At 39.8% G+C, this 27,060-nt stretch overlaps 1 protein-coding gene across 2 annotated transcripts in view; it reads left to right on the top strand.

Annotated features, from left to right (window-relative positions):
* LOC132858838 (NLR family CARD domain-containing protein 3-like) overlaps nt 1-26,817 on the top strand; it is a 29,065-nt gene extending 2,248 nt beyond the window's left edge. Inside the window, exons 3-10 of one of the 2 annotated variants that reach the window (XM_060889354.1) lie at nt 57-173; nt 695-745; nt 899-2,812; nt 9,544-9,738; nt 10,504-10,677; nt 11,219-11,392; nt 24,938-25,111; nt 25,713-26,817. In XM_060889354.1, coding sequence (XP_060745337.1) covers nt 57-173; nt 695-745; nt 899-2,812; nt 9,544-9,738; nt 10,504-10,677; nt 11,219-11,392; nt 24,938-25,111; nt 25,713-25,719 — 2,806 coding nt within the window. In that variant the 3' untranslated portion in view covers nt 25,720-26,817. Of the gene's footprint in view, nt 1-56; nt 174-694; nt 746-898; nt 2,813-9,543; nt 9,739-10,503; nt 10,678-11,218; nt 11,393-14,474; nt 15,556-24,937; nt 25,112-25,712 lie in introns of those variants that run through there. The other variant, XM_060889355.1, reaches the window with a different exon arrangement.
* The last annotated feature ends 243 nt before the right edge of the window (nt 26,818-27,060 follow it).

Below are 27,060 nucleotides of genomic sequence, written 5' to 3'. Positions count from 1 at the left end.
TAAAATAAAGAGTTTATATAAATGACTAAAGTGTGACTGTGTATAATGTTGTGCAGTAAACTCAGGAGAAAGAGATCAGAATCACCAACACACAGCTGTATCTCAATGAAGAGTGATCAGTCTATGCATCCTCCTCCTGTGTTTAAAGATGGAGACCCATCACTTCCACACAGGTACAGTAACGTATCCTCACTGTAAATGTCACTGATAAAATCACACTTAAAGGGAAATTTAACTCCATAAATAGGATGACAAACTAAATAGGTTTCCTATGTAGGTTTCCTTCAGGTTCTCTAGTTTCCACCCACCTCCCAAACACACACCAGTAGGTGGACTGGTGAAGATTAATTGCCCCTACTGTATGTGGGATTGACTGGTGTCACATTCAGGCTGTAGTGTTATACTAGTTATAGTTAGGGATTTTATACCTGTGAACCTTTCTGACATGATTTCATATAAACTATCTGTATTTGTTCTGTTTAGAACACATTACCTGTTCATTCAGAGTGCTGGATTCAGTCACATCTCTAACAGACACACAGAAATAAACCTAGAATAACTAGAGTTAAAATAGGACCAGAGATTTTTCTACAGTTTCATAATGTTCCATAGTCATGTGGTCTTAACTAGTGAGAAAACTACCACTACTGTAGTGTGAACTGATGAATTGATCAATTACAATTTTCATTCACAGTGATCTACAGAAGACAGGAAACAGAACAGAAATGAAGATGACAGATACAGAGTAATTATGAAGTAGTAGTAGTAGATGAAGGAAAACACATAGTGAGAGCATCATAAAGACCTATCTGTGGTGACCAGTCAGAAAATACTGAACTTAACGTCTAATAATTGAAGTCCATGTCTCACCACATCTTCCTGTTTCTCCATATCACAGGCACGACCCAGAATCTGCTGCTGGAAATGAAATCCAGAAAAAGTTCAAATTAAATTTGATGAACAAGTTTCAGTGTTTGAAAGGAGTGATAATAAACCTGGGAAACCAAACACTCCTGAATGAGATCTACACAGAGCTCTACATCACAGAGGGAGACAGTGGAGAAGTCAATAATGAACATGAGGTGAGACAGATTGAGGCAGCATCCAGGAGAAGAACAACAGAGGAAACACCAATCAAATGCAATGACATCTTTAAGCCTTTATCTGAACAAGACAAACCCATCAGAACTGTGCTGACAAAGGGAGTCGCTGGCATTGGGAAAACAGTCTCTGTGCAGAAGTTCATTCTGGACTGGACTGAAGGGAAAGTACATCAGGACGTCCACCTCATATTTCCACTTCCTTTCAGAGAGCTGAATTTGATGAAGGACCAGACACTGAGTCTGATGGAGCTCCTTCATGTCTTTTTTAAGGAAACAAAAGAAACAGAAATGTTCAGTTTGGAAAAGGTTCTGTTCATTTTTGACGGATTGGACGAGTGTCGTTTTCCTCTAGATTTCCAGAACACAGTGAGAGTGTGTGATGTAACTGAATCAGCATCAGTGCCTGTGCTGCTGATAAACCTGATCAAAGGGAATCTGCTTCCCTCTGCTCTCATCTGGATCACCTCCAGACCTGCAGCAGCTGATCAAATCCCCTCTGAGTGTGTGGATCGAGTCACAGAGGTACGAGGGTTCAATGACCCACAGAAGGAGGAGTACTTCAGGAAGAGGATCAGTGATCAGAGCCTGGCCAATAATATCATCACACACCTGAAGTCATTAAGAAGCCTCTACATCATGTGTCACATCCCATTCTTCTGCTGGATTTCAGCCACTGTTCTAGAGAGAATGTTGGGTGAAGCAGAGAGTGGAGAGATCCCCAAGACTCTGACTCAAATGTACACACACTTCCTCATCATTCAGACAAACATCATCAGAGAAAAATACTCAAAGAAGCAGGAAAGTGATGAAGAAATGCTTCTTAAACTGGGACAACTGGCTTTTCAGCAGCTGAAGAAAGGGAACCTGATCTTCTATGATGAAGACCTGAGAGAGTGTGGTATTGATGTGAGAGAAGCAGCAGTGTACTCAGGTGTGTGTACTCAGATCTTCAGAGAGGAGTTTGGGCTTCACCAGAGTAAAGTGTACTGCTTTGTTCATCTGAGCATTCAGGAGCATCTTGCAGCTCTGTATGTGCACCTGACCTTCATGAAGGAGAAGAGAAATGTTCTTAAACAGAATCAAGATTCTAAACGTTTGATGAAAGAAAAAAGAATATCGGATGTACACAAGAGTGCAGTAGCTCAGACTTTACAAAGCCTAATCTTAATGAAGGAGAAGAGAAATGTTCTGATACAAAAGCAGAGCTTCAATTGGTGGATGATATATTTTAAATGTATATGCATCTCAGATGTACACAAGAGTGCTGTAGATCAGACTTTAGAAAGTCAGACTGGACATCTGGATCTTTTCCTTCGTTTTCTTCTGGGTCTCTCACTGGAGTCCAATCATAAACTTTTACATGCTTTAGTAACACAGACAGGAAGTAGCTTCCAGAACATAAAGAAAACGTTTCAGTACGTAAAGAAGAAGATCAGTAAAAATCTTCCTACAGAGAAATCCATCAATCTGTTCCACTGTCTGAATGAACTGGGTGATAATTCTCTAGTGGAGGAAATCCAACACTACCTGAAATCTGGAAAACAAAGTGAACTTTCTTCTTCACAGTGGTCTGCTCTGGTGTTTGTGTTACTGACATCAGCACAGGAGCTGGATGAGTTTGACCTGAGTAAATATTTCAGTACAGATAAGATAACAGAAGATGTGGTTCTGAAGATGATGCCTGTGATTACAGCATCCAGTAAAGCAATGTAAGTAAATCTGAATATAACTGTTCTACTGTTACAGTGTTAGAGAGAAACTGAACACACTCTAATATGGACTTTGGGATGTTCTGACCTGAAGGTGATACAGAGTGGAGTTAATGTAAATAGATAAATTAGGGAATAAAAACTGCGTTAATAAATGAATGATACTGAACGGCAGCTATTAAACATGTAGAAGCAGCTGATTACATTTGAGAGAGTTTTGAAGTTTTGTAGTTATGACTTATCTTAATATCTTAAAATAATTAGAAAGTTAATGCTGGGTTTATGTTGGATGTTTGATGTACATTTAGCACACCTGTTTATAGAACCATGTTTACTGCATTAATGAAAAATTACCTTAATTACTAGGTTTTATTTGTGAGGTGGAAATTTAATTCAATTCAAGTTTATTTGTATAGCGCCTTTTACAATTGTCATTGTCCGAAAGCAGCTTTACAGAACATAAACTTAGAACAAAAGGTTAATATAAAGAATAATATAAATATTAATAGAATACAAAATTCAAGAGTAATATTAGATATATTTAAATGTCTATGGATTTATCCTCAATGAGCAAGTCTGAGGTGACTCAGGTGACTTGGGGAGGAAAAACTCCCTAGAATGGAAGGAAGAAACCTTGAGAGGAACCAGACTCAAAGGGGAACCCATCCTCATATGGGTGACACTGGATGGTGTGATTATAAATTTACAGTCGGATAAATGTTAATAGTAATGTAGTAATTCCCTTTTAAAATTATTACATTGATTACATCATTAAATTAAAATAATTCAGCCAGTGGGCAACATTTAATCCATTATAAAATGGAAAATTGACATTGATTGTTGATCAAACAACTCATGTCACTTCTGGATGACCTACTTTATGCTTAAAATAAAGATTAATCAAGCCTTTTATTATGGATTAAAGTTAATTAGTAGAATTATATATGTAATGCCTGTATATATGTATATTATATATAACCTACTCATCCATACTCCATCCCATTCACCGCTCATTGTACAGAATTATTTTTAATTCATTTATTTTTTTTTTACTGTATCTGCATCTTAATTGTATCTACATTTGAATTTTTCTCTTTAGTTCTGTACTTCTACCCATTTTGCTATTTTTCCTTATACTTCTGCTTTACTAAAATAAGGAACTGTCAGCGGCGCGGGGTAAAAATGGACCCAAATGCAGGACAGCTTAACAGAAAACGGGAATTTAATAAATTAAAAAACACGAAACAGGACACAGACAAAACCAGACATGAAGACAAGGACAGAAGACAATAGGATTCCGCGCTGCACGAGGCAACGCGGCTCAATTAAATAATACAAATAATCATTAAACATAAGGGACAGGTGTGCAGAGGCGGGGCAGAAAAGACAAGGGTGGGGCAGACACGTGAACCTGAAACAAACAAAAGGCACATGGCCAAAGTCCAGGCAGAGTCCTGACAGGAACAGTCGTAAAACACATTTCACTATGTCATACTGTGTAAGTTTATGTGTGACAAATAACATTTTATATTTAATTAATGTGTGTAATATAATGGATTACAGACATTGTAACTTTGAATGAAAATAACTTTAAATTTCCACAGAAATTATTTTGTCTTTACTGTGAGCATGACGTATCTCAATATAAAGTGAACTGATTCACTTTAGAAATATCTATTTTATCATGGATTAAAAGTGCCTCCTGGCAAAAAATTAAAGAGCAAATATTAAACATTTCCACAATAAAATTGCTTGATCATTATAGTGACCATAGAATAGGCCATTATGAAATTATCTGACTTTGATCAACTAACAATTAAACTGTCCAATCAAAAATCAATCAAATTTGGAAATGAATCAAAATGTCAATTATATTAAAACATAGACAGTGAGTTTGAAGAGCTATTACTTCAAAATCCTACAGTACAATTGTTTAGCTGTTTATTGTGAGCATAGAAGAGGGCATTCTTAAGTGATCTGATTTGGTTTGAGCAACTAACATCTAGAAATGTTCATTTTATAATGGATCAAATTCAGATTCTGGTTGAATAAAATAGACAGAAATATCTAGTTTGAATGAAAATTACTTCAGAATTCCAGAGCAGAATTATTTGATCTTTATTGTGAGCATGAGTAGGTCATTATGAGTGATCTGAGTGAGTTTTATCAATTAACACTTTTAAATTTGTAAAAGATATGGTGATATATAGGGATTATTAAAAAATTCCACAGTAAAATTGGTTGAACTTTATTTTCTCTATACATTAGGTCATGCTCAAATGATGCAAAATGGTTTATCAACTAACAATTAGGATGGTGTATTTTATAATGGATTTTAAAAATCCATTTTTCTTTTTCTTTATGTACCTCATTTTTAATATGTAATGATTATTAAAACTTTAAGGTTTTATTCTCATTCTAAATATAATGGATTGATTTGTATTCGTTTTGTCACGCATTTATTACAAAACTATTGTTTTGTAGTAATTCATTGTTCTGTGCAGTAGGAGCTCACTGACGTTCACTTTCCATTTTCATCACTATTACCGCTAAGTATCTAAAGGCTGCACCCATAAAATATATATGTGGCTAGTTCAACTGTGATTAACTGCAGTAAGATCTGCTCCTTTACCTAAGAAAAACTGTTCATAAAAATCGTGACTAAACAAATATGTTTTCATCCTGGGGCCAATGCAGTGTGGATAAGATAGGAGTGATGTGTTCATATCTTCTGGTTCTAGTTAGGACTCTAGGTACTGCGTTCAGGACTAACTGGAGCTTGTTTATGCTCCTACTGGAACATCCAGACTTTACCCAGACTGCAGTGTCACTTTAACCATATTGTCTAACTGGTGTTTGTACTTTCAGTATTTATAAAAATGAGAAGGTTTAGTGAAAGCTTTGAGGACGTGTTTGTCATAAAGCATGAAACCGGTAGATCCAAGTGCAGGTTTATTTTCAAAATCCAAAACAGGCAAGGTTCAAAACACCAGGCAAACAGCAACAACAGAGGAAATCCAAAAGCAGTAGTCGAATATCCAGGCGTAGGTCAGGGCAGGTAGCAAACAATCACAAATACGAAAAACAGGCAGGGTCAGAAACGAGGCAATAAACAGAACACAGAAATACGCTTGGTATGCAGACAGGCTAACAATACTTCGCGTCGTAAGAGAGTTCTGAGAGAGCTTAAATAGACCAGGTGATTACAAACAGGAAACAGGTGTACTGAGTTGGTGGTGCAATGGATAGTGGGAATTAGAGTCCTGATAAGGTGCAGCAAATCCTCTGCAGGCCAGCAGAGGGAGCCCTCATGGCTCTCATAACAGAGCCCCCCCCCTAGGAGTGGATTCCAGACACTCCAACGTAGCTCCGGAGGGAGGTGGAGTGGAGGCGGAACAGGGGGCGGGAAGGCGGGCCAGGTCCATGTGGCGGCAGAGGGCAGGGCCGAGCAGAAGGCCAGGGCGGTACAGCCTGTGGCGCCAGCGACCAGAGCAGGACTGGAGGCCAGGGTGGTGCCGCAGGCAGAGCCAGTGACCAGAGCAGGACTGGAGGCCAGGGTGGTGCCGCAGGCAGAGCCAGCGACCAGAGCAGGACTGGAGGCCAGGGTGGTGCCGCAGGCAGAGCCAGCGACCAGAGCAGGACTGGAGGCCAGGCAGAGAGCTCAGGGAACCCAGAAACGACCATCTTGGGCCAGGCAGAGAGTTCATAGTTGGCCATCTTAGATGAAGCAAATAGTTCAGGGTCGACTATTTTTAATGAGACATTGAGACCTTGGAAGCCGTGCATGGTTAGTGACCCAGGTTCGAACCTTCCAGCCGTGACTAAGTGTTCAGGGGACTCTGATTCATGAGAGTGTGGGATTTCCTGTGAAGCAGAAGAACAAAAGGTGGACCCTGCATGGCTCAAAGGTGATGCGGACATAGAGGATATGGTTGATTCAGGTGCTCCAGTTGCTACAGATGATTCAGTTGATTCATTAGCTCCAGCAGGTTCAGGTGCTTCATTTGCTCCAGCAGGTTCAGGTGCTTCATTTGCTGCAGCCGGTTCAGGTGCTTCAGCCGGTTCAGGTGCTCCATTTGCTGCAGCCGGTTCAGGTGCTTCAGCCGGTTCAGGTGCTTCAGCGGATTCAGGTGGTTCGGTCGGTTCAGGTGGTCCAGCTGGTTCAGGTGCTTCATTTATTCCAGCAGGTTCAGGTGCTTCATTTGCTCCAGCCGGTTCAGGTGATTCATTTGCTCCAGCCGGTTCAGGTGATTCAGCAGGTTCAGGTGCTTCATTTTCTCCAGCTGGTTCAGGTGCTTCATGTACTCCAGCCGGTTCAGGTGCATCATGTACTCCAGCCGGTTCAGGTGCATCATGTACTCCAGCCGGTTCAGGTGCTTCAGCAGGTTCAGGTGCTTCATTTTCTCCAGCAGGTTCAGGTGATTCATTTGCTCCAGCCGGTTCAGGTGCTTCAGCTGGTTTGGGTGCTCCAGCTGGTTCAGGTGCTTCATTTACTCCAGCAGGTTCAGGTGCTTCATTTACTCCAGCAGGTTCAGGTGCTTCAGCAGGTTCAGGTGCTTCAGCAGGTTCAGGTGCTTCATTTACTCCAGCAGGTTCGGGTGCTTCATTTACTCCAGCAGGTTCGGGTGCTTCCTTTACTCCAGCAGGTTCGGGTGCTTCAACAGGTTCGGGCGCTTCAGCAGGTTCAGGCACTTCAGCAGGTTCGGGAACCTCAACAGGTTCATGTGCTTCAGCAGGCTCGGGCGTTTCAGCAGGTTCAGGCGTTTCAGCAGGTTCGGGAACCTCAACAGGTTCATGTGCTTCAGCAGGCTCGGGCGTTTCAGCAGGTTCATGTGCTTCAGCAGGTTCGGGCGCTTCAGCAGGTTCGGGCGTTTCAACAGGTTCAAGCGCTTCAGCAGGTTCGGGCGTTTCAACAGGTTCGGGCGTTTCGGCAGGTTCAGGCGTTTCGGCAGGTTCGGGCGTTTCGGCAGGTTCGGGCGTTTCGGCAGGTTCGGGCGTTTCGGCAGGTTCGGGCGTTTCGGCAGGTTCGGGCGCTTCAACAGGTTCGGGCGCTTCAGCAGGTTCGGGCGCTTCAGCAGGTTCATGCACTTCAGCAGGTTCATGCGCTTCAGCGGGTTCATGCGCTTCAGCGGGTTCAAGTGCTTCAGCGGGTTCGGGCGTTTCGGCAGGTTCAGGCACTTCAGCAGGTTCGGGTGGTTCGGGAGAGGCAGATGGTTCAGAGTCGCGGATTTGGGAACTGCCCGGTGAAACAGAAGGGGAGCGAGCATGCTGCGGTGCCATAGCAAGTACAGGAGGCATGAGACTGAGAGAACATATCTCGGTGGTCCTGGGGATCACTGAACTTGACAAAACTAGATTACGCCTCTTAGTCACTTGTGCAGATGTCATCTGGGGATCCAATAGACCAGACACTAGTAGTTGTGGCTTTGCAGGAGCAGGAGAGATAGGTGAGGCAGCCATTTCGGGAAGTGGTTGGGATGCAGGAATGGCAGCAATCTTGACAACAGGTGCAGGGATGGTAACGGCCCTCTGAGGGACAGGTGTTGTCAGGACAGTGGCTCTTTCAACCGCTGGTGCAGATACAGTAGTAGCCCTCTTGAAAATAGGTGCAGGTAAGACGGTAGCCATTTTAGGGGTAGGTGCAGACACGGCAGTCCTGCTTGCGAAGCGTTTTCTTCTGATAGCCCTCCTAGACAAGGGTTCAGGCATAGGAGCGGCTATTTTATGATCCGAGACAGGCATGTTGGCGGCCATTTTGGGAGTAGGGGCAGGCGTGACAGCGGCTGTTTTAGGAGCAGAGACCGGCCTAGTGACAGCCATGCTGTCAATGGTTTTCCCATCTACGGTTTCCCATAAGTTCCATCGGCTTCGGCTTTCTAAATGACTCACAAACCCCCAAAAATCCAAAATTTGTAAACTTTGTGTCTCTGCTTGAGACAAAGGTTCATCCAGACAGTCATTTAAGTACAACTTTAATTCTTCATCGCTGAGGTTCAAACCAGCCGCACATGTCCAGAATAATTGGGCAAAACAACTCACCGCCCGTCCTTGTTGGTGGAGGGACATCAAGTCCGCCAACCTGTCCCACCATTCTTCCTCAGAGATGGGGGGCAACACTTGGGTTTGTATGCCGCTGTATCGGTACATGTCGGGGTACAGGAACACACTAGGAATGCTGGATTTGGTTGTTGGTTTATGGCTGATGCAGTGATGAAACCAGGGTGGATGAAATAAACCGCTGGATCTTGTCGGGCGAAGTATTCTGTCATAAAGCGTGAAACCGGTTAGATCCAAGTGCAGGTTTATTTTCAAAATCCAAAACAGGCAAGGTTCAAAACACCAGGCAAACAGCAACAACAGAGGAAATCCAAAAGCAGTAGTCGAATATCCAGGCGTAGGTCAGGGCAGGTAGCAAACAATCACAAATACGAAAAACAGGCAGGGTCAGAAACGAGGCAATAAACAGAACACAGAAATACGCTTGGTATGCAGACAGGCTAACAATACTTCGCGTCGTAAGAGAGTTCTGAGAGAGCTTAAATAGACCAGGTGATTACAAACAGGAAACAGGTGTACTGAGTTGGTGGTGCAATGGATAGTGGGAATTAGAGTCCTGATAAGGTGCAGCAAATCCTCTGCAGGCCAGCAGAGGGAGCCCTCATGGCTCTCATAACAGTGTTTGATCATTTGCACTAGTGTGAGTTCATTATGTTTTATTTTATTTCCTTTAGTATCAGCTGTGATTCACTTGGAGTAAAAAGTTGGTCATCTCTGGTCTCAGCGCTCAGATCAGAAACCTCCAAACTGAGAGAACTTCATCTGACTGTGAAAACTCTGTCTCTGTCTGAGAATAAACTAGGAGACTCAGGAGTGAAGAGTCTCTCTGCTGGACTGGAGAATCCTCACTGTAAAGTGGAGACACTAAAGTAAGATCATCTCTCTGAGTACATGGGGCAACACCAACAAAGTCATTTTAACTCCATTTAATTGCAATTAAAACACTGAATGAATTTATTTAATAATATATGATGTGGTGCTGGTTCATTCTGACTATTCTGTTAAAATCATCACTTTAATAAAATAATTTTAAATATCACCAAACTAAATAATAATCAGACAAATATAATGGATCTCCTCAAAGACTGAAAATAAATAGCTAAAACAATTTGTGTGATTTCTGATATTTTAAAACAATAATTTAATCTTGGTTATTGATAATCTAATACCTTTAGTTAGATGTTCCTTCATGATTTAACATCATAGCCTATATGTTTAAATAATAAATGTCCTGTGTTTGAACTGACAGACTTTAAATATCATGTACACTATATTAAGTGTCCATACACACTAATGTTGACAGGTGAAAGAATCTTATTGAATGGTGAAGCTGTGTGTGTGTGTGTGTGTGTGTGTGTGTGTGTGTGTGTGTGTGTGTGTGTGTGTGTGTGTGTGCTACATAAACAACTGATAAATAAACAGATCTTTTTCAGCTCATTGTCCTCTTTTTACAGTCATGTAAGTTCTTTTGAGTGACTGCTGATTTTGAGTTTCTTCTCAATCCTGTGCCCACCCTGTTTAACCCAGGCACACCCACTGTTCACAATCTGACAGGAATGTTTTGTTCATTGTTAATTATTCTTTATATAATAAAAATCTGCTGATGAAGAGTGTGTCATTGTGTCTCTCTACAGGTTGTGTGATTGTGGTGTCTCAGATGAAGGCTGTGCTGCTCTGACTTCAGCTCTGAGATCAAACCCCTCACACCTGAGAGAACTGGATCTGTACAGGAATAATGTAGGAGACTCAGGAGTGAAGATTCTCTCTGCTGTACTGGAGAATCCTAACTGTAAAGTGGAGAAACTGTGGTAAGATCATCTCTCTGGGAGTCACATGACCTGCTCCTCAGTAAGACACATTCTCTAATAGTGAAACTGAAAGTTAATGGTGACTTATGTGGTTCCTTATAAAGTTTATAGAGGTGTTAGACAAGGTTGTGTCTTGTCTGGTGTGTTGTATACTTTAGTAATAGAAACATACTGATTATACAGTATATTCTGAAGTTCACAAACCTGTTTATCAGATGATGAAGATGATGTTTTAATTAGTGATTAGAGGGAAGATTAATGTTGGAAATATTAAAAGAGCTTAAAAACATCTCTGCTACAAAAGTAAACTCATATAAATGTAAATCCATTGATTAAACAGTTTCATGTCTTTCTGCAGTGTAATAGATGAACATTTATTGTGTTCTAGTCTATTTGATGTGAGGAAACATTCTCACTAGAAATCTTTATTTGTGGTTTGGTTCCGTTTCTATCAAAATTATTTATTGAATATATCTGACAATATTTTATTAATTGTAATAAAATCTGTTGATGAAGAGTGTGTCATTGTGTCTCTCTACAGTTTGTGTAAGTGTGGTGTCTCAGATGAAGGCTGTGCTGCTCTGACTTCAGCTCTGAGATCAAACCCCTCACACCTGAGACACCTGAGTCTGTCTGATAATAAACTAGGAGACTCAGGAGTGAAGATTCTCTCTGCTTTACTGGAGAATCCTCACTGTAAACTGGAGACACTGAGGTAAGATAATATATAAAAACATTAATAACAAATCATGGTCTAATCTTCATGCATGTTGTAATAATAGATAAACACATTCTGTATAAATAAAACACAGTCACAGTTGTTCTTGTCAATACTGAATAAACCATTTACACTTTCACAGTCTGGGTTTAAAAAATACACCAATGAACTAACAACTTCTCCAAAAACTAATTAGAGTCTGACCCTGTTTTAGGTCTGATTACTGACAGTCTGATAACTTAACTGTACTGAGCACAACACACACACACACATCAACTGAATGGACTGCACAGACCTACACTAAATACACACTCTTCCAATATATATCCATCTGTTTACATGCTGTTTTACACACTGTTCCTTTACTATTTGCACACACTGTCTGACATTTCAGTTGATTGCTGTTTTGCACAATGCTTTAATATATCTCATGTAACTGCTGCTATAACACTGTGCTCAATCCAGTATTTCTGCACACAATATTGTTGAACATACAGTATTTCCACTGGTTGGCGCTGTTTCTCTATTTATTGTTAATTTGTGTATTGTCTTGTAATTTTTTTTGCTTGAACTGTCTTTTGTCCTGCACTGTCCTGTCTGTCTTGTCCTGCACTGTGTGCACCAGGTTGCATAGATGCACTTTATGTGGCTACTTACTAAGTCCTTAGCTCTGTCTTTGTTTTATGTAGCACCACAACCCTGGAGAAATGTTGTCTCATTACAGTGTGTACTGTAACAGCTATATATGGTTGTAATGACAATAAAAGCTTCTTCTCAAGAAAGATCTGTTCATGTGAACTCAGATTAAAACAGAGATTTTGTTGAGATGTGAAGCAGAGAAAAGTTACAGAAAATATTTACATTTATATTTTATTTCTCACATACACAACCATACACAGTACGACATGTAGTGAAATGTTTTTAAACTCTCTGTGATTTAAACATAAAATAAAATAGAATAATAAAAAAAAGAAAATAGAATAAAAATAGAATAGTTGTAACAAATAGAAATGTAAGATTCAGTGGATCAGAGGCAGAACAATGTAACTGTTTTAATAAAGTTCAGATGTGTTAAATACTGCAATATATGAAATATGTTACAGTATGTGTAAAATAAAATCTGGCTGATGTATCAGTGTTGTGTATGAAAGTCCAGAAAAAGTCCAAGTTCTAGTCTTATGTTGTCCTGGTCTCTAAAGTATGTGTTACTCAGTCCACAATAATACACACTGTCTACAGTCCGGGTCGACACTCGAGCCCCAGTAAAATGTTCCTGATAAATCAGTGTCTGATGATGTAGAGTACAGTAGATATGTCTGAAAATAGGCTTCGTCTTCATCAAACATTAATATTTACATCATGATTTAAAACATGAAGACTGATTGTAATGTTAGCTGAAGTGAAAATATCCCGTACCCGTCAAAACATCATCCTCCATTGGCTTAGAAGCATCGCCTGCTCATCTTCTCACCCAACTAATCCCTGTCTCACGGGAAAGGTCTGATAAATGCAGTGTTGAAAAGAAACTATAGTCACAATAGCTACCAGCCATGGGAAATATAGAAGCATAGAAGGACAGATTCGTGTGAACATCTCTAAAGTGAAAATTTCCACTACAATTCCCCCCTTTTGTCCCTGGGACAATACACAAAATTTTACTAATCATTAATCTGTAACAAAATCTAAACTCTAAATGATAGATACAGTACCAGTATTGTTAATCAACTACTTAATCTACAACATTGTTTATCAATTAATCAGCTAGAATATAATCATGTAAGCCTTAAACTAAGCTTAATCATGTACAATCTCACATCAGCGTATCATTTCCCCTGTAGGGTTCTCATGAGTGCTTCATAAAATACATGATCTTTAGTGGATAATATGCTGTTTTTGTGGGGACAGGACCCATATATAAAAAATATGCAGTTAAAGGCAAAGCATTAAGCATTAATCTTGTAACTTCACTACAAGTCAAAGTCTCTACTGTCGCATTCACATTTGTCTGATTCTGGATCAGTCTGGGTCAATTCAGTGAAACAGTCATCGCTGAATGCAGGAATCCATTCAGGGTCTTCATTAATATCGTCCAGTTATATAAGTTGTTTGGTCGTTAGATTGGATATTATGATGTAATGAACGCATTTGTATACGCAAAGGCCAAACAAACATAATAAGATTAATACCACAACCACTGGGATTATCACTGTTAGATAGGGAGTCCACTGTCCAAACAGTGTATACCAAAGTCTCCAACTATTATCTCCGTGTTCGTCTCGTTTCATTTGGTTTGCATATCATGCAGTGCTAGTTCTGAGATAAACCCATGGTCGTCATCATTCGAGGGAATGAAGGTGCAACATTGATCTCCAATCAGGGCACATACAACTCCCTCTTTAGCTAATAGAATATCTAAGGCCTTTCTATTTTGTGTTGTAGTCAATCTAAAGGCTGCGAGTTCTTGTTTGATACCTTTGGTTGCCCGATTAGTGGAGTTAATATACTGTAAGTGGCAAGCCGATAATGTGTGACTTCTAGTTGATTCCATACCTGAGTCCATACCTTAAATGTGTGCCATTCGGGACTCTAGAAGCATCCTGCTTCCACATGCAGTAAGAATTTCTACAGTATTGGGCTATCAATTCACTACCATTACTTTTCATGGGGATCATTGTGTGTTTGCTTGCAGCTGTGGGGAGAATCATACACACATAACAAGGCTCATTTGTGATCATTTTGGCAGTGTAATTGGCAAATTGCCAATAAGTGTTTTCATACACGTCTCTGTGACTTCTACCAAAGGTGAAGAGGCAGATCATAAGGATGCCAATGTTCCCTAGAACTCTTGGGTGATAGTCAAAAAGGCTCCTCATCTTAACAGGAGCTTTTACTCATCAATGTTGATCGTATGTAGAAGTCAGATTTTATATGTGTGTTTGTATGAGAATCTGGCTGTTGTAGTCAGTGTGTAATACTGTACAGTCGTCTGCTGTCGTATGTGTCTGTCACATTTACCTCTTTCAGTTTATTAACTTCATTAACATTTGTGTTCACATTTGTGTCGATGTTACTCCTTCAGATGACGCTGCTTCTTCTCAGTGTAGGCTGCTGCTTTGTATTAGCATTTTCTTCTGACTCAGACACTATACTTGTCGTAGAAAGTCAGTTGGAGGACCGTTTGTTGGCTCAAAAATCCAAGGCCAGCCCATTTTCCACTGCAGCAGAGCTCCACGAGACCTGGTCACCTGAAGTCTGTGTGTCAACCAGAACAGTTTGTCGGATTCTGTCACGAAATGGCCTCCATGGTCGAATCAGTGCCCAGAAGCCAGCACTAAACAAAAGACAATTGAAAAACCATGTGGCATTTGCCAAGGCCCACAGCCTGCTAAAAGGATGGATGCTGGAAAAGTGGCAAAAGGTGGATTTTTCAGATGAATCTTCTGTGGAATAACACCACAGTTGCTGCAAATATTGCAGGAGACCTACTGGAGCCCACATGTTTCTGAGATTCACCCAGAAAACAGTGAAGTTTGGTGGCGGAAAAATCATGGTCTGGGGTTACATCCAGTATGGGGGTGTGGGAGACATCTGCAGGGTGGAAGGCAACATCAATAGTCTAAAATACCAAGAAATCTTAGCTACCTGTTATATTCCCAACCGTAAAAGAGGCCAAATTCTGCAGCAGGATGGTGCTCCATCGCATCGTTCCATCGCATACTTCCATCGCATACTTACATCAAAGTTCCTCAAGGCGAAGAAGATCAAGATGCTCCAGGATTGGCCAGCCCAGTCACCAGACATGAACATCATTGAGCATATGTGGGGTAGGATAAAAGAGGAAGCATGGAAGACAAAACCAAAGAATATTGATGAACTCTGGGAGGCATGCAAGACTGCTTTCTTTGCTATTCCTGATGACTTCATCAATAAATTGTATGAATCCTTGCCAAACCGCATGGATGCAGTTCTTCAAGTTCATGGAAGTCATACAAGATATTAAATTTGGATCTCACAGCACCACTACTTAATTTGCTGACATATTTTTTGCTGACATATACGTATTTGCAGTAAATTTGTTCAATTTCTGTATAAGCGACAAAACTTTTGTCTTGCCAAAATATGACCTTTCTGTCTTGATTAAATGATAAATCTTTTTTTTAGTGAATCTAATTTATTTCAGTGCATTAAACATAATTTGGGAGGGTTTTAGCTTTTCATATGAGCTATTTCAATCAAATCAAATCAATCAAATCAAATCAAAGTTTATTTATAGAGCACCTTTTAAAAACAGCAGGTGTTCACCAAAGTGCTGTACAAACAATATAAAATAAACAATAGAACTAAAAAGCATAAAATAATAATAATAAAATAAATAAATAAAAACTAAATAAAAGACTAATAAAAATGCAATAAATACAATAATAATTAGTAGCACACACTTAAAAAGAACTCCTAACAGGTAACTCTCATACTGTGTTGTATGCTGCCCCATACAAATATGTTTTTAAATGTGATTTAAAAACAGCCAGTGAAGGTGCCTGCCTAATGTACAAAGGCAAATTATTCCAGAGTTTGGGGGCCGCTACTGCAAAGGCACGGTCACCTCTGCTCTTTAATTTTGCATTGGGGGATACTAAAAGCAGTTGCCCAGCAGACCTAAGTGCTCTGGATGGAGCATATGGCTTTAATAGATCTGAGAGACATTTAGGACCAATGTTATTTAATGATTTAAAAACTAAAAGTAAAATCTTGAAATCAATTCTAAAATGAACGGGCAACCAATGAAGGGAAGCCAATATAGGTGAAATGTGTTCTCGTTTGCGTGTCCCCGTTAATAAACGTGCAGCTGCGTTTTGTACCCTCTGCAAACGTGTTAGAGATGCCTCACCAATGCCTACATAGAGACTATTACAATAGTCCAGTCGGGATGATATAAAAGAATGGATGACCCTCTCAAAATCAGTAAAAGATACAAATGACTTGACTTTAGATAATTGCCTTAACTGATAAAAACACGATTTAACTACCAAATTAATCTGTTTTTCTAGTTTAAAGTCACCGTCCATTACAACCCCCAGGTTTTTAACAACAGGCTTCACAAATGACTTTAAGTCACCCAGATCTACATCAGGAGTATTAATGGTACCACCAGGTCGAAATAAAATGATTTCAGTTTTATCTTCATTACACTTTAAAAAGTTGGAGGCCATCCAGGCTTTAATATCTTCAAGACATCTCAGCAAAGGTGCCACAGAGTTTGCATCCTTACGTTTCAAAAGCAGATAGAGTTGCAAGTCATCTGCATAACAGTGAAATGAGATGCCATGTTTCCTAAAAATGGACCCTAAAGGTAATATATAAAGAAAATAAAATCGGTCCAAGAATGGAACCCTGAGGGACTCCACATACAAGAGATGCAGTAGACGACACAAATTCCCCAAGATGTACAAAGAAAGTTCTTTCACCCAGATAAGATTTAAACCATTGTAACACGGCACCCTTTATACCAACACAGTGGCGAGAGATCAGTAAATTGTGGTCTATGGTGTCAAACGCAGCAGTAAGATCTAACAGCATAAGAACAGCATAGTTACCTACGTCGGTGGCCAATAATAAATCATTGTAAACTTTTAACAGGGCCGTTTCCGTGCTGTGGTGATTTGAAACCAGATTGGTACAACTCTTGCAAGCCATGCAAGTCTAGATAGGCTAATAATTGATTAAAAACAACTTTTTCCAATATTTTGGAAAGAAACAGGAGTTTTGAAATGGGTCTAAAATTAACAAGAACCGATGAATCCAAGTTAGGTTTTTTTTTATCAGTGGTTCCACTATAGCGTGTTTAAAATGTAGGGGTACAACTCCATGAGTTAGACTACTATTTACAACCATCAGTATGTTAGGGCCAAGGGTTTCAAAAACCTTCTTTAGGAAATCTGGGGAAATAATGTCTAAGGGACAACAAGATGGATTCATTTTATCCATGATGTCTTTTAAACAAGCAAGAGACACTGGCTCAAACTGATTAAAAACAGAGGAGCACACAGGGAAAGAAGACATATCAGCAGAAGGGTGAACAATATTGGCTCTAACAGTCATAATCTTGTCATTAAAAAACTGCAAAAAATTTTCACATTTCTTTGGAAAATTCCAAACTTATTTGTTGAGATGTATTTAAAACAGAATTAATAGTTTTGAACGAGGTTTATGAGAATTTTTTGCGATGACAGAGAAATACATGACAGAGAAATACCTTGACTTTTCCATTTTTACAGTTTTTTGATATTTGAACAAGCTGTCTTTCAAGATATCAGACGAAACTTGCAGCCTATCTTTTTTCCATTGGCGTTCAGCTCTCCTGCACTTACGCCTTGCAGCATGGGTAGTGTCGTTCAGCCATGGTTCAGATTTTGGCTTAGCACGCATAGTCCTGAAAGGGGCAGCAATGTCCAGTGCATTCTCACAAGAAGAATAAAATAATGATGTTAACTCATCAGTATTATAATGGTGAGTGGACACTGAGAAGGCCACGTCTGTGCTTTTAAAAACATCAGTAAACCGTTTTGCAGTTAAAGAGTTAAATGAGCGACAGCGACGAGCAGGGGCACATGGTTTAGGACTACAGAAACAAGAAATCTCAAATAACACAGGCATGTGGTCAGAAAAAGTAGCATCACAGACATTAACATTATTAACAGGTAGACCACATGATAAGACCAGATCTAATGTGTGACCGTGCTCATGTGTAGCGCTGGCCACAAACTGCATTAAGTTAAACGACTCAGTGAGATTTAGGAAGTCTTTAACCAACGGTTTGGAGGGACAACAAATATGGATGTTAAAATCTCCAACGATTAAATCTCTGTCATATTTCGGCATGATTTCAGCCAGAAAATCGGAAAAGTCGTTTATAAAGTCTTTATGGTATTTGGGAGGACGATAAATCACAGCACATAGCACTGGGTCAGGTTGATTCAGTTCAAACCCAATCAGCTCAAAGCTTGAGTACGTGTTGCACATCACACGCCGGCAGTTTAATTTTTCCTTAAAAATAATAGCAACTGCTCCACCCTGTCCTGTAAGTCGTGGAGAGTTGAGAAAGCCACAGTTTAAACTAACACCAATTGATTAATTAAAAGTCAGGTTAATAGCAGGTGTTTCTACAAAATAGATAAGCGACAAGACTTTTGTCAGGGACTGTAGATCTGTTTGCGTCACCTTAGGCAGTGCCTCCTTCACCTGCTTATGGATCTGAGACAAAACAGAGGACAAGTTTGCACAATAACACAGCATTTCATCTTCACATTGGCTTGTGGTTAACCTAGGTGTGTGTCCAGGCTCAATTCCTGTATTTGGGAGTCTGCCAAACAGTATCTCAAATGGGCTTAAAATCACTCTCCCTCTAGTTCTCGTTCTCATGTATAATAACACAATGGGAAGAGCCTTTACCCATGATAGACCTGTTTCATCACAGCACTTGGCCATTTTATTCTTTAGAGTACCATTTTCTCGCTCTACCGCCCCTCTGCTGGCAGGGTGGTATGCACAGTGTTGTCTGAGATCTATACCTAAGTACTCTCCCACCCGTCGAATTGCTTGATTTACAAATGGAGTCCCATTGTCACTACTGATTTTGTCAGGGATTCCCCAACGAGGGATAATTTCAGACAGGAGTGCTTTAGCTACTGCACTCCCTGCTAAAACAAAACAGCATTGCTGGTCCAGCATAAGGTATGTTTTGCATGCTGGGACCAGCTTGGGATGGTGGTATGCTCGTCCAGCATTAGGTGCTGGTTGCTTGTGTGCTGGCCGACCAGCCTGGGCTGGTGGTATGCTGGTCCAGCATTATGTGCTGGTTGCTGGTGTGTTGGCCGACCAGCTTGGGATGGTGGTATGCTGGTCCAGCATTAGGTGCTGGTTGCTGGTGTGCTGGCTGACCAGCCTGGGATGAGGGTATGCTGGCCGACCAGCCTGTGATGCTGGTGTGCTGGTCAACATATGTTGTCTTTTGGATGCTAGTATAATCCCAGCAAGACCACAACAAAACCCATTTGTTACATATCACATTTCTTAGTGCATATTCATAGTTAAATAAAGACCAAGACAATTTTCTAGAGAATTGCAATTCACTTTTTAATAAAGAAAACATTCTGGATATTCCTATCATTTACATGGCTTTCTTTATTTACATATATATATATGTAAGTTTGTTTAAAATATTTATTGGACAATGACATTTGGCATCACACTGTAATATACACACGTGCACAAATAACGTTACACAATATAACCTTTACAACACACATTTTTGGTCTTAGCTTCCGCTCTCTCTTTTAGCGAGGAACAAGTAGTATGTGGTGGCGATGACCATGTTTTTTTAAGAAGTGCTACCCGGAGTCGTTTGCCTTTAGACAACTTCTGCTCTGTCTTCTTTATTCTCTTAAAAATTATAGAAACAAAATAAGAAAAAAAAACTACATATCACTCATTTGTTTATATTGTGCAGTGAACGAGTTACGATAAAACAGCTACTGCTTAAGTACATACCTTTAAGCATTAGTATTTGTGCCCTGAAGAAGTCTTGCTTCCATCGTACCCAATAAATCTGAGTTTGGTCAAACATGTCGTAGTTAAAGTCCTTAATTTCGCAAGTTGAAACAACTGCCGTGCAGCCGTCATCCAGGTACCTCACGTATGCCAACATTCTGATTCCCAGTGATCAGCAGATTCGTCGTGTAGAAGCGGAAGCTTTTTATTTACCCCAAAACAAAATCCTAATTACGGTGGCAAAACCATGATGATCTGGAACATGTGCACTTATACTAATTTTGATAAACACTGTAAGGTATATAATGTAGTCGAAAACATTGCGAGATTTATTTTTGGAAAGTGCAGGAACTACATTTACCTTCTTGAACATAGTTGCTTTAAAGGATGCATAGCACCGCTGATGCTGGGTATTATCTTTTCACATTACCACTTTACTAATAAAACAGACAAACAACTTAACTACTTCTTAATTGAGACAAATGGATTATATATATATATATATATATATCTTTCTAAATTCTGTATGATTTATATGCTGCTTCCCTCATGGAGCCTGGGAAGTATTGGTATTACTATATTTAATTTGTGGAGACAGTTTAATCCCTAAAGAACTATTTTGAATTTTTATTTATTTAAAAAAAATTATTTTAATTTTTAAATTTATTTTAATTTTTTTTATTTATTCTTTGTTATTCAAAGCTTTTTGAGCTTTGTTATTTCAGTTCTTTATCCAAAGAGGGAGCAAAAGAAATAACACACTTATAATTAAATATATTCCAATATATTGTGTTTTAATCTTATATTAATGTTTTACATAGAAACATACACAAGCAAAAATAAAGGTTGTTCCCATAAAGCTCATTCCATCAAGATCATACTGGTTAACCAGCTACACCAGCCCCGTTTTGCATGACTATGCTGGCCACCCATCTATACCAGCACTATACCAGCACTGACCAGCATTATACCAGCACTGTACCAGCATGAACCAGTAAAAACCAGCCTGGACCAGCATGGAATTGATGCTGGTTTATGCTGGATTTTTCAGCAGGGCTTGCATCCTGTTTGGAAGTGGGGAAAGCTTCCACCCACTTAGAGAACATATCCACTATCACCAAACAGTATTTTTTGCCTTCACTGGGTGTCAATTCAATAAAATCCATCTGAAGGTGTTCAAATGGTCGCTGAGGCGGAGGATGGGCGCTCTGGGAGACTTTAACGCCTCAGCCAATGTTTTTTTGTTGCACACACTATACATTTCTCACAAAACTTCTGGGAATAGTTAGCAAAGCCCTTAGTGTGCCAGTATCTGGAGACACTGTTGTACATCCCCCCTTTAGATGCAGTCTTGGCCATGCGCTAATTTGGCATAGATTGGAAACAATTTCTTTGGCAAACATGGCTCGTCATCAGGGCCGTACCAAACCCCATCTCTTACCACACCTCCTGCTTTCCTCCATGTGGCTCTTTCTTGGGCTGTAGATTGTGATTGAAGATCTTTGAGATCATCTGTGGGAGTACATATTTTCAACATACACAAAGTTTCATCATTCTCAGGAATTTTCTGCGCAGCTGATTTTGCTGCTGCATATGCTTGTGCATTACCCTGTGAAATGGGGTCATTTTTCCCAGTGTGTGCTTCACACTTACATATGGCAATAGATTTTGGCAACAGGATTGCATCCAAGAGCTCAGAAATCAGGCCATTGTGCATGATTGCTTTAACTGAAGAAGTCAGGAAACCTCTGTTTTTCCACAATGTACCAAAATCATGCACTACCCCAAATGCATATCTACTGTCAGTATAAATGGTGACAGTTTAGTCTTTTGCTAACCTGCATGCTGTTGTTAAAGCAACCAATTCGGCTGCTTGTGCACATAGATGCTCTGGTAATGATTCTGCTTTAAGTGTTTCATGTTGTGTTACTACTGCATACCCTACGCAGTTGCGGCCTGTTTTCTGATCTCTGAAGGCTGATCCATCCACAAAAAACTCAAGATCTGGATTCTGCAACGGTGTCTCCTGCAAATCAGATCTAGGACTGCAAATTACATTTACAACTGCAACACAATTGTGTGGTTCTCCATCTGCTTCTGTGGGGAGAAGAGTTGCAGGGTTTAATACAGTACAGCATTTTACTTTCACATTTGGCATGTCAAGCAAAATAGTGTTATATCTCAGCCACCGTGCTGCAGACATATGTGCTGTTTTCTGTTCAAGGAGAAGTGACATTGCATGTGGGACCAAAAGAGTTAGTTCACTGTATCCCACAATATCTCTAGAAGCATTAACTGCTTTCTCAGCTGCTGCTACTGCTCTTAATCACATAGGCAGGCCTGCCGCTACTGGATTTAATTTAGCAGAGAACTAGGCTACTGGTCTCAATTTCCCACCATGATTTTGCAATAGCACTGATGTCAACCACTTTTTTCATCAACTGTTTGTACAAACAATTTGTTTGGATCTGGAATTCCCAATTTGGGGTGGTTTGTAAAGCCATTTTTAAATCTACAAAGGCTTTTTCTGCCTCTGGTGTCCAGGTCAGTGCACTGTGGGCCTGTAGGCCTTTCCCATGAGCAATTGCGCTCAAGGGCGCCTCGAGGACTGCATAGTTGGGTATGAAGGTCCTGCAATAAGAACACATGCCTAGAAATGACATCAATTGTGTTTTTGTGTTAGGCTTTAGGATGTTTTGTATTGCTGCAACTCTGTTCTGCTCAATAGTTTTGCCTTGTTCTGATATCAGATGCCTCAAGAATTTAACTTGCTGTTTTACAAACTGCAGCTTTGATAAGCTCGCCTTGTGACCTTCCTTTGCTAGATGACAAAGTAACGCAATAGTGTCTTTTTTGCATTGCTCTTTACATGGCGCTGCAATCCATATACTGAATAATTGCTGACCCTGGGGTCAGCATCAGAGATTCAAGACTGTTCTTAAGAGCTTCATTGTAAATAGTTGGAGATTCACAATATCCCTGACACAATCTGGTAAAAGTGTACGGCTTTCCATTGAAAGAAAACGCAAACCAAAACTGGCTGTCTGGATGAACTGGTACACTGAAAAAAGCATTAGCTAAGTCTACCACAGAAAACCACTTGCTGTCTGGTGGAATCTGAGACAAGATTGTGTGAGGGTTTGTGTGAATTACTGCATCATTCACCACTAGCAAATCTTGGACAAAAGGACTGAACTCCTCGACCTGAGATGTTGATGGCCATGCAGTTTCCCCTCATCATGTCTCTTAGGGCATTCCCTTACCCAGTGATCTTGTCCTCCGCAAACAAAACATCCACTCTCTCCCCCTCTTCCTCTTCCTTTTCCTCTTCTGCCTCTGCCTCGATATCGCCCTCTTTCTCGTTATATATGGAAGGCCCTCTCCATTGTGTTTGAGAGAGCTTCCAAGGCTTGCATCATTGTCAGCTGAACTTTGTGTGTTTGCTCTTCTCTCTTTTTTCCCTGCTCTTGCTTGGTTTGCATGAGCAGCTTTTCCGCATGCAGAGCATGTTGTTCGATAAGGCTCAGCTTTCCAGTGTCCCACGTGATGCATAGGTTTTTCACCTTCTCAGATATAGTACATTGTGCTTTTTGAAACCTTTTTTCAGCCTCTAACTTCGACATGTGACAAGCTGTCCAGTTTATTTCTACCCTGTTCTTCTTCTTCTTCCCAACATTATCTCTTTCCATTTTGGTCAGGTTACCTTTCAGCCAATCTAACTGCTTTAAGCTAAAACTGCCGCCGTCTGGGAAGCCACACTCCGTCACCAACCACAACAATTGTGACACAGAATCAGGGCCATAATTATTTCTCATATAATTCACATTAGGTCCAGTGACACACACTGTGTTTTTATTGAGCTTGCTCTTATTTATACTGTTGCCCATGACTATCTTTAGTTTGACAGTCTCTGCACCAGAAAGCCTGCACACTCCACGTGTGTCTTATCTTTTGTTTTGGCCTTGGTCAGCTCTTAGCGGCGGGTTTTCTCAAAACCTCGCAAACCAGACACTGACCTGTCGACAGATCCAGGTCTAAATCCTGTCTTTACAGCACTTTCTACACAGAGACAACCAACAATATTCACTGTTCAACACTAATGAATTCAACTATGGTTTTCTGAAAAAAAACCCTTACAACCTTAGCAGATTAAGCAGTGTTCTTTAACACGAATAAAAATAAATTCTCTCACCTTCCACATGTCCAATTACTTTTGATTCCAGCATTGAGGCGGCTCACGGTGAACTCCCGAGTCCTCTCACGCTCATGGCCAATTTTGCGGTTCGAGGTGAAGTTAACAGCCTTCAAGGCTCGAGTGCTGCAAGCCTCCCCGAAGTCGACTCTCAAACACGGAATCCTGCCGACTACGCCAGCTTGTTGTGGAAGTTTTGAGGTTTGAGAGAATTAAAGCATAAAATATCACAGCGATAGGCACAGGCAAGAGTAAAAAAGGTTCCACGGTTTATTGTGTTCAGCTTTGCAGAAGGACCCAACACTCCACGAGTAAAATCAGAGAGGAAGGGCCCCGATCATTGATAACATCAGGATTTTATAGACAGGGAAAAAATGAAACAGGACATGTAAAAGCCAAAACATTATCCACCATTGGCTTAGAAGCATCGCCTGCTCATCTTCTCACCCAACTAATCCCACAGGAACAACTGTCTCACGGGAAAGGTCTGATAGATGCAGTGTTGAAAAGAAACTATAGTCACAATAGCTACCACCCATGGGAAATATAGAAGCATAGAAGGACAGATTCGTGTGAACATCTCTAAAGTGAAAATTTCCACTACACATTATATGATGAAAAACAAACAAACAAACAAATAAATAAATAAAGGCTTTGATGGTGTTTTTGCTGAAAAAAAAATAAATAAATCTGTGTTTTCAGGTTTCTGTAAAATTCTTGTGGGCCTGTGATCAAAGTGATTAAACTCTAGAAACGTCCCTGTGTACAACCAGTGAAGAGTGTGTCATTGTGTCTCTCTACAGGTTATGTGAGTGTGGTGTCTCAAATGAAGGCTGTGCTGCTCTGACTTTAGCTCTGAGATCAAACCCCTCACACCTGAGAGAACTGGATCTGTCTGATAATAAACTAGGAGACTCAGCAAAGAAGCTGTTCTTTGACATTAAGGATGATAAACATTACAAACTACAGACACTGTGGTGAGTAATGACCTTTTAATAAAAGTTTAACCTCGTTATCATTACACATTGATACACATTACATTTCTTTTCAATAACTTTCAGATTATTAGGTTAGGAAATGTCAATATATGCTGTTTAATCAGAATTTTTCTAACGATTCTCTTTAATGCTGTTTTGTGTTCAGTAAAATTCATGTGAAGGCAGAAAACAGGGATTCAGACAGTCTACAAAAAGTCACAAATGTGTTCATGAGAGTGATTGTTACCTAACATTGTGTCTTCTGTCATTCCTGTAAAATTCACCTCAGTTTCTTCTTAAAGTTTGCACTTAAATATAAATGTAGAACAAGATCTAAAAGATCTAAGTGTTTGTTATTTAAAAAAGCTCCTGTGATTGGATAAGAGCAGTGATGTGATGGGTAAAGATCTGGAAGTTTTCATTTGTTCTAGTTAAATGTTAGAACACAGATGTTAGTAAGAATGAAGAAATGTTGAATGGTTCATTATAAACAGGAGATGATAATGTTTCTGTTGGAGCAGAGATGATTACATGCTGTTGGTCATGAAGTTCCACAGTCCACTTTGTGCTGATTAATTCACGTTTTTTCTTTCATATTCAGGTTCTAATGAATATCTGTGTGTGATGAAGATTCCAGTGTTCCTGCATTACCATGATGGAGAATAGAGAATATGTTTATTAACACATCACTCATTTAGTTCTAACACATTAAACAGACTCAGAGACATGAGAAGTGTGTGTTCATCGTGTACAGTGACTCAGACTAAACACAATTCTACACTGAGTCTACACTGACCTCTGATCCCTGGATAAAATTCCCTGGACCTCAATCCCATAAAAACCTGAGGGATTATTTGTAACAGCAGGACAAAAAGCACATGAACTTGAGCTGAACCCAGTCAGTGGAAGAAAAATAAAAGGAACACTTTCAAGACCTGGAATTCTCACCTGTTAGGTCTGGCATCCGGTTGAGTTCATCTGAGGAGTTCATCTGAGGAAACCCCTAGGAGACTCGCTGCTTGTCCAGTCAAATAAGTGGACCAGAAACACACCATTTAGTTGTTGTTTTAATTATGGAAAATAACGATATCTTTCAAACCACTGTTGTACACAGTGTTATTTTAAGTGTTATGCCAATAATGACAAAGTACTTTTTTAATTTGTTTTGCAGAAAAAAATACCATTTTTGTTAATGATTTTTTTAAAATTACGTACAAATTTATCTGAAATGACAATATTTAACTGAATTTAAACATGTTGCTCATTATATAATTTTTTTTTTTACTTTTTTCACTCTAACAATCTAACATTTTTCCTTGTAATTTTAAGGTAACTCTTGTTAGTTTTATATTTATATGTACTTTTACATTTCGACTTTGCAATTCTGGATACAAATTTAGTCTAGCTTTTGACAAATCTATACAAAAATTATCTTTGCTTACATCATTAACTGAAATACATTAGAGACTGTTTCTATTTATAGTGAGAAGTGTAACAATTACAGCTTATATTGTCCCATATCAGGGATGGCTAATGGCCTAACCACTGCAGTCAACACCTTGGACCTGGCTGGCCCAGAGCTATGCAGAACGATAAAAACAACAGATGGATTTGCAATAAACTCACTCCATGCAAGTAAATGGAAGTCTAAATAGCTATGAATGCGAATCAGTGCTGCTTTGGACAGAGGTATAACCTTAAACTAACTGGTCATGTAACACTTCAACACAATAAAAAGTCAAATGTCATTGTCTTGTGTGCAAAGTTGAAATTTTGGCATAAGTCTGGTTCTAAAGGAAAGGGGAATGATTTGTTAAAATTCAAGAGCTTTTTTTATATAGGCTTACATACAGTATGCCATAACAGTATGATGCAGCAGTGTTTACTCTGTAGCTGTTTTCTAGCAGTAGTGGCTGTAGAAGATTTTTTGTTGATTGTTTCATCTCTAT

Source organism: Tachysurus vachellii, chromosome 16 (genome assembly GCF_030014155.1).
Source record: "Tachysurus vachellii isolate PV-2020 chromosome 16, HZAU_Pvac_v1, whole genome shotgun sequence".
Taxonomy (NCBI): Eukaryota; Metazoa; Chordata; class Actinopteri; order Siluriformes; family Bagridae; genus Tachysurus; species Tachysurus vachellii.
This window is presented reverse-complemented; position numbering and strand designations above follow the sequence as displayed.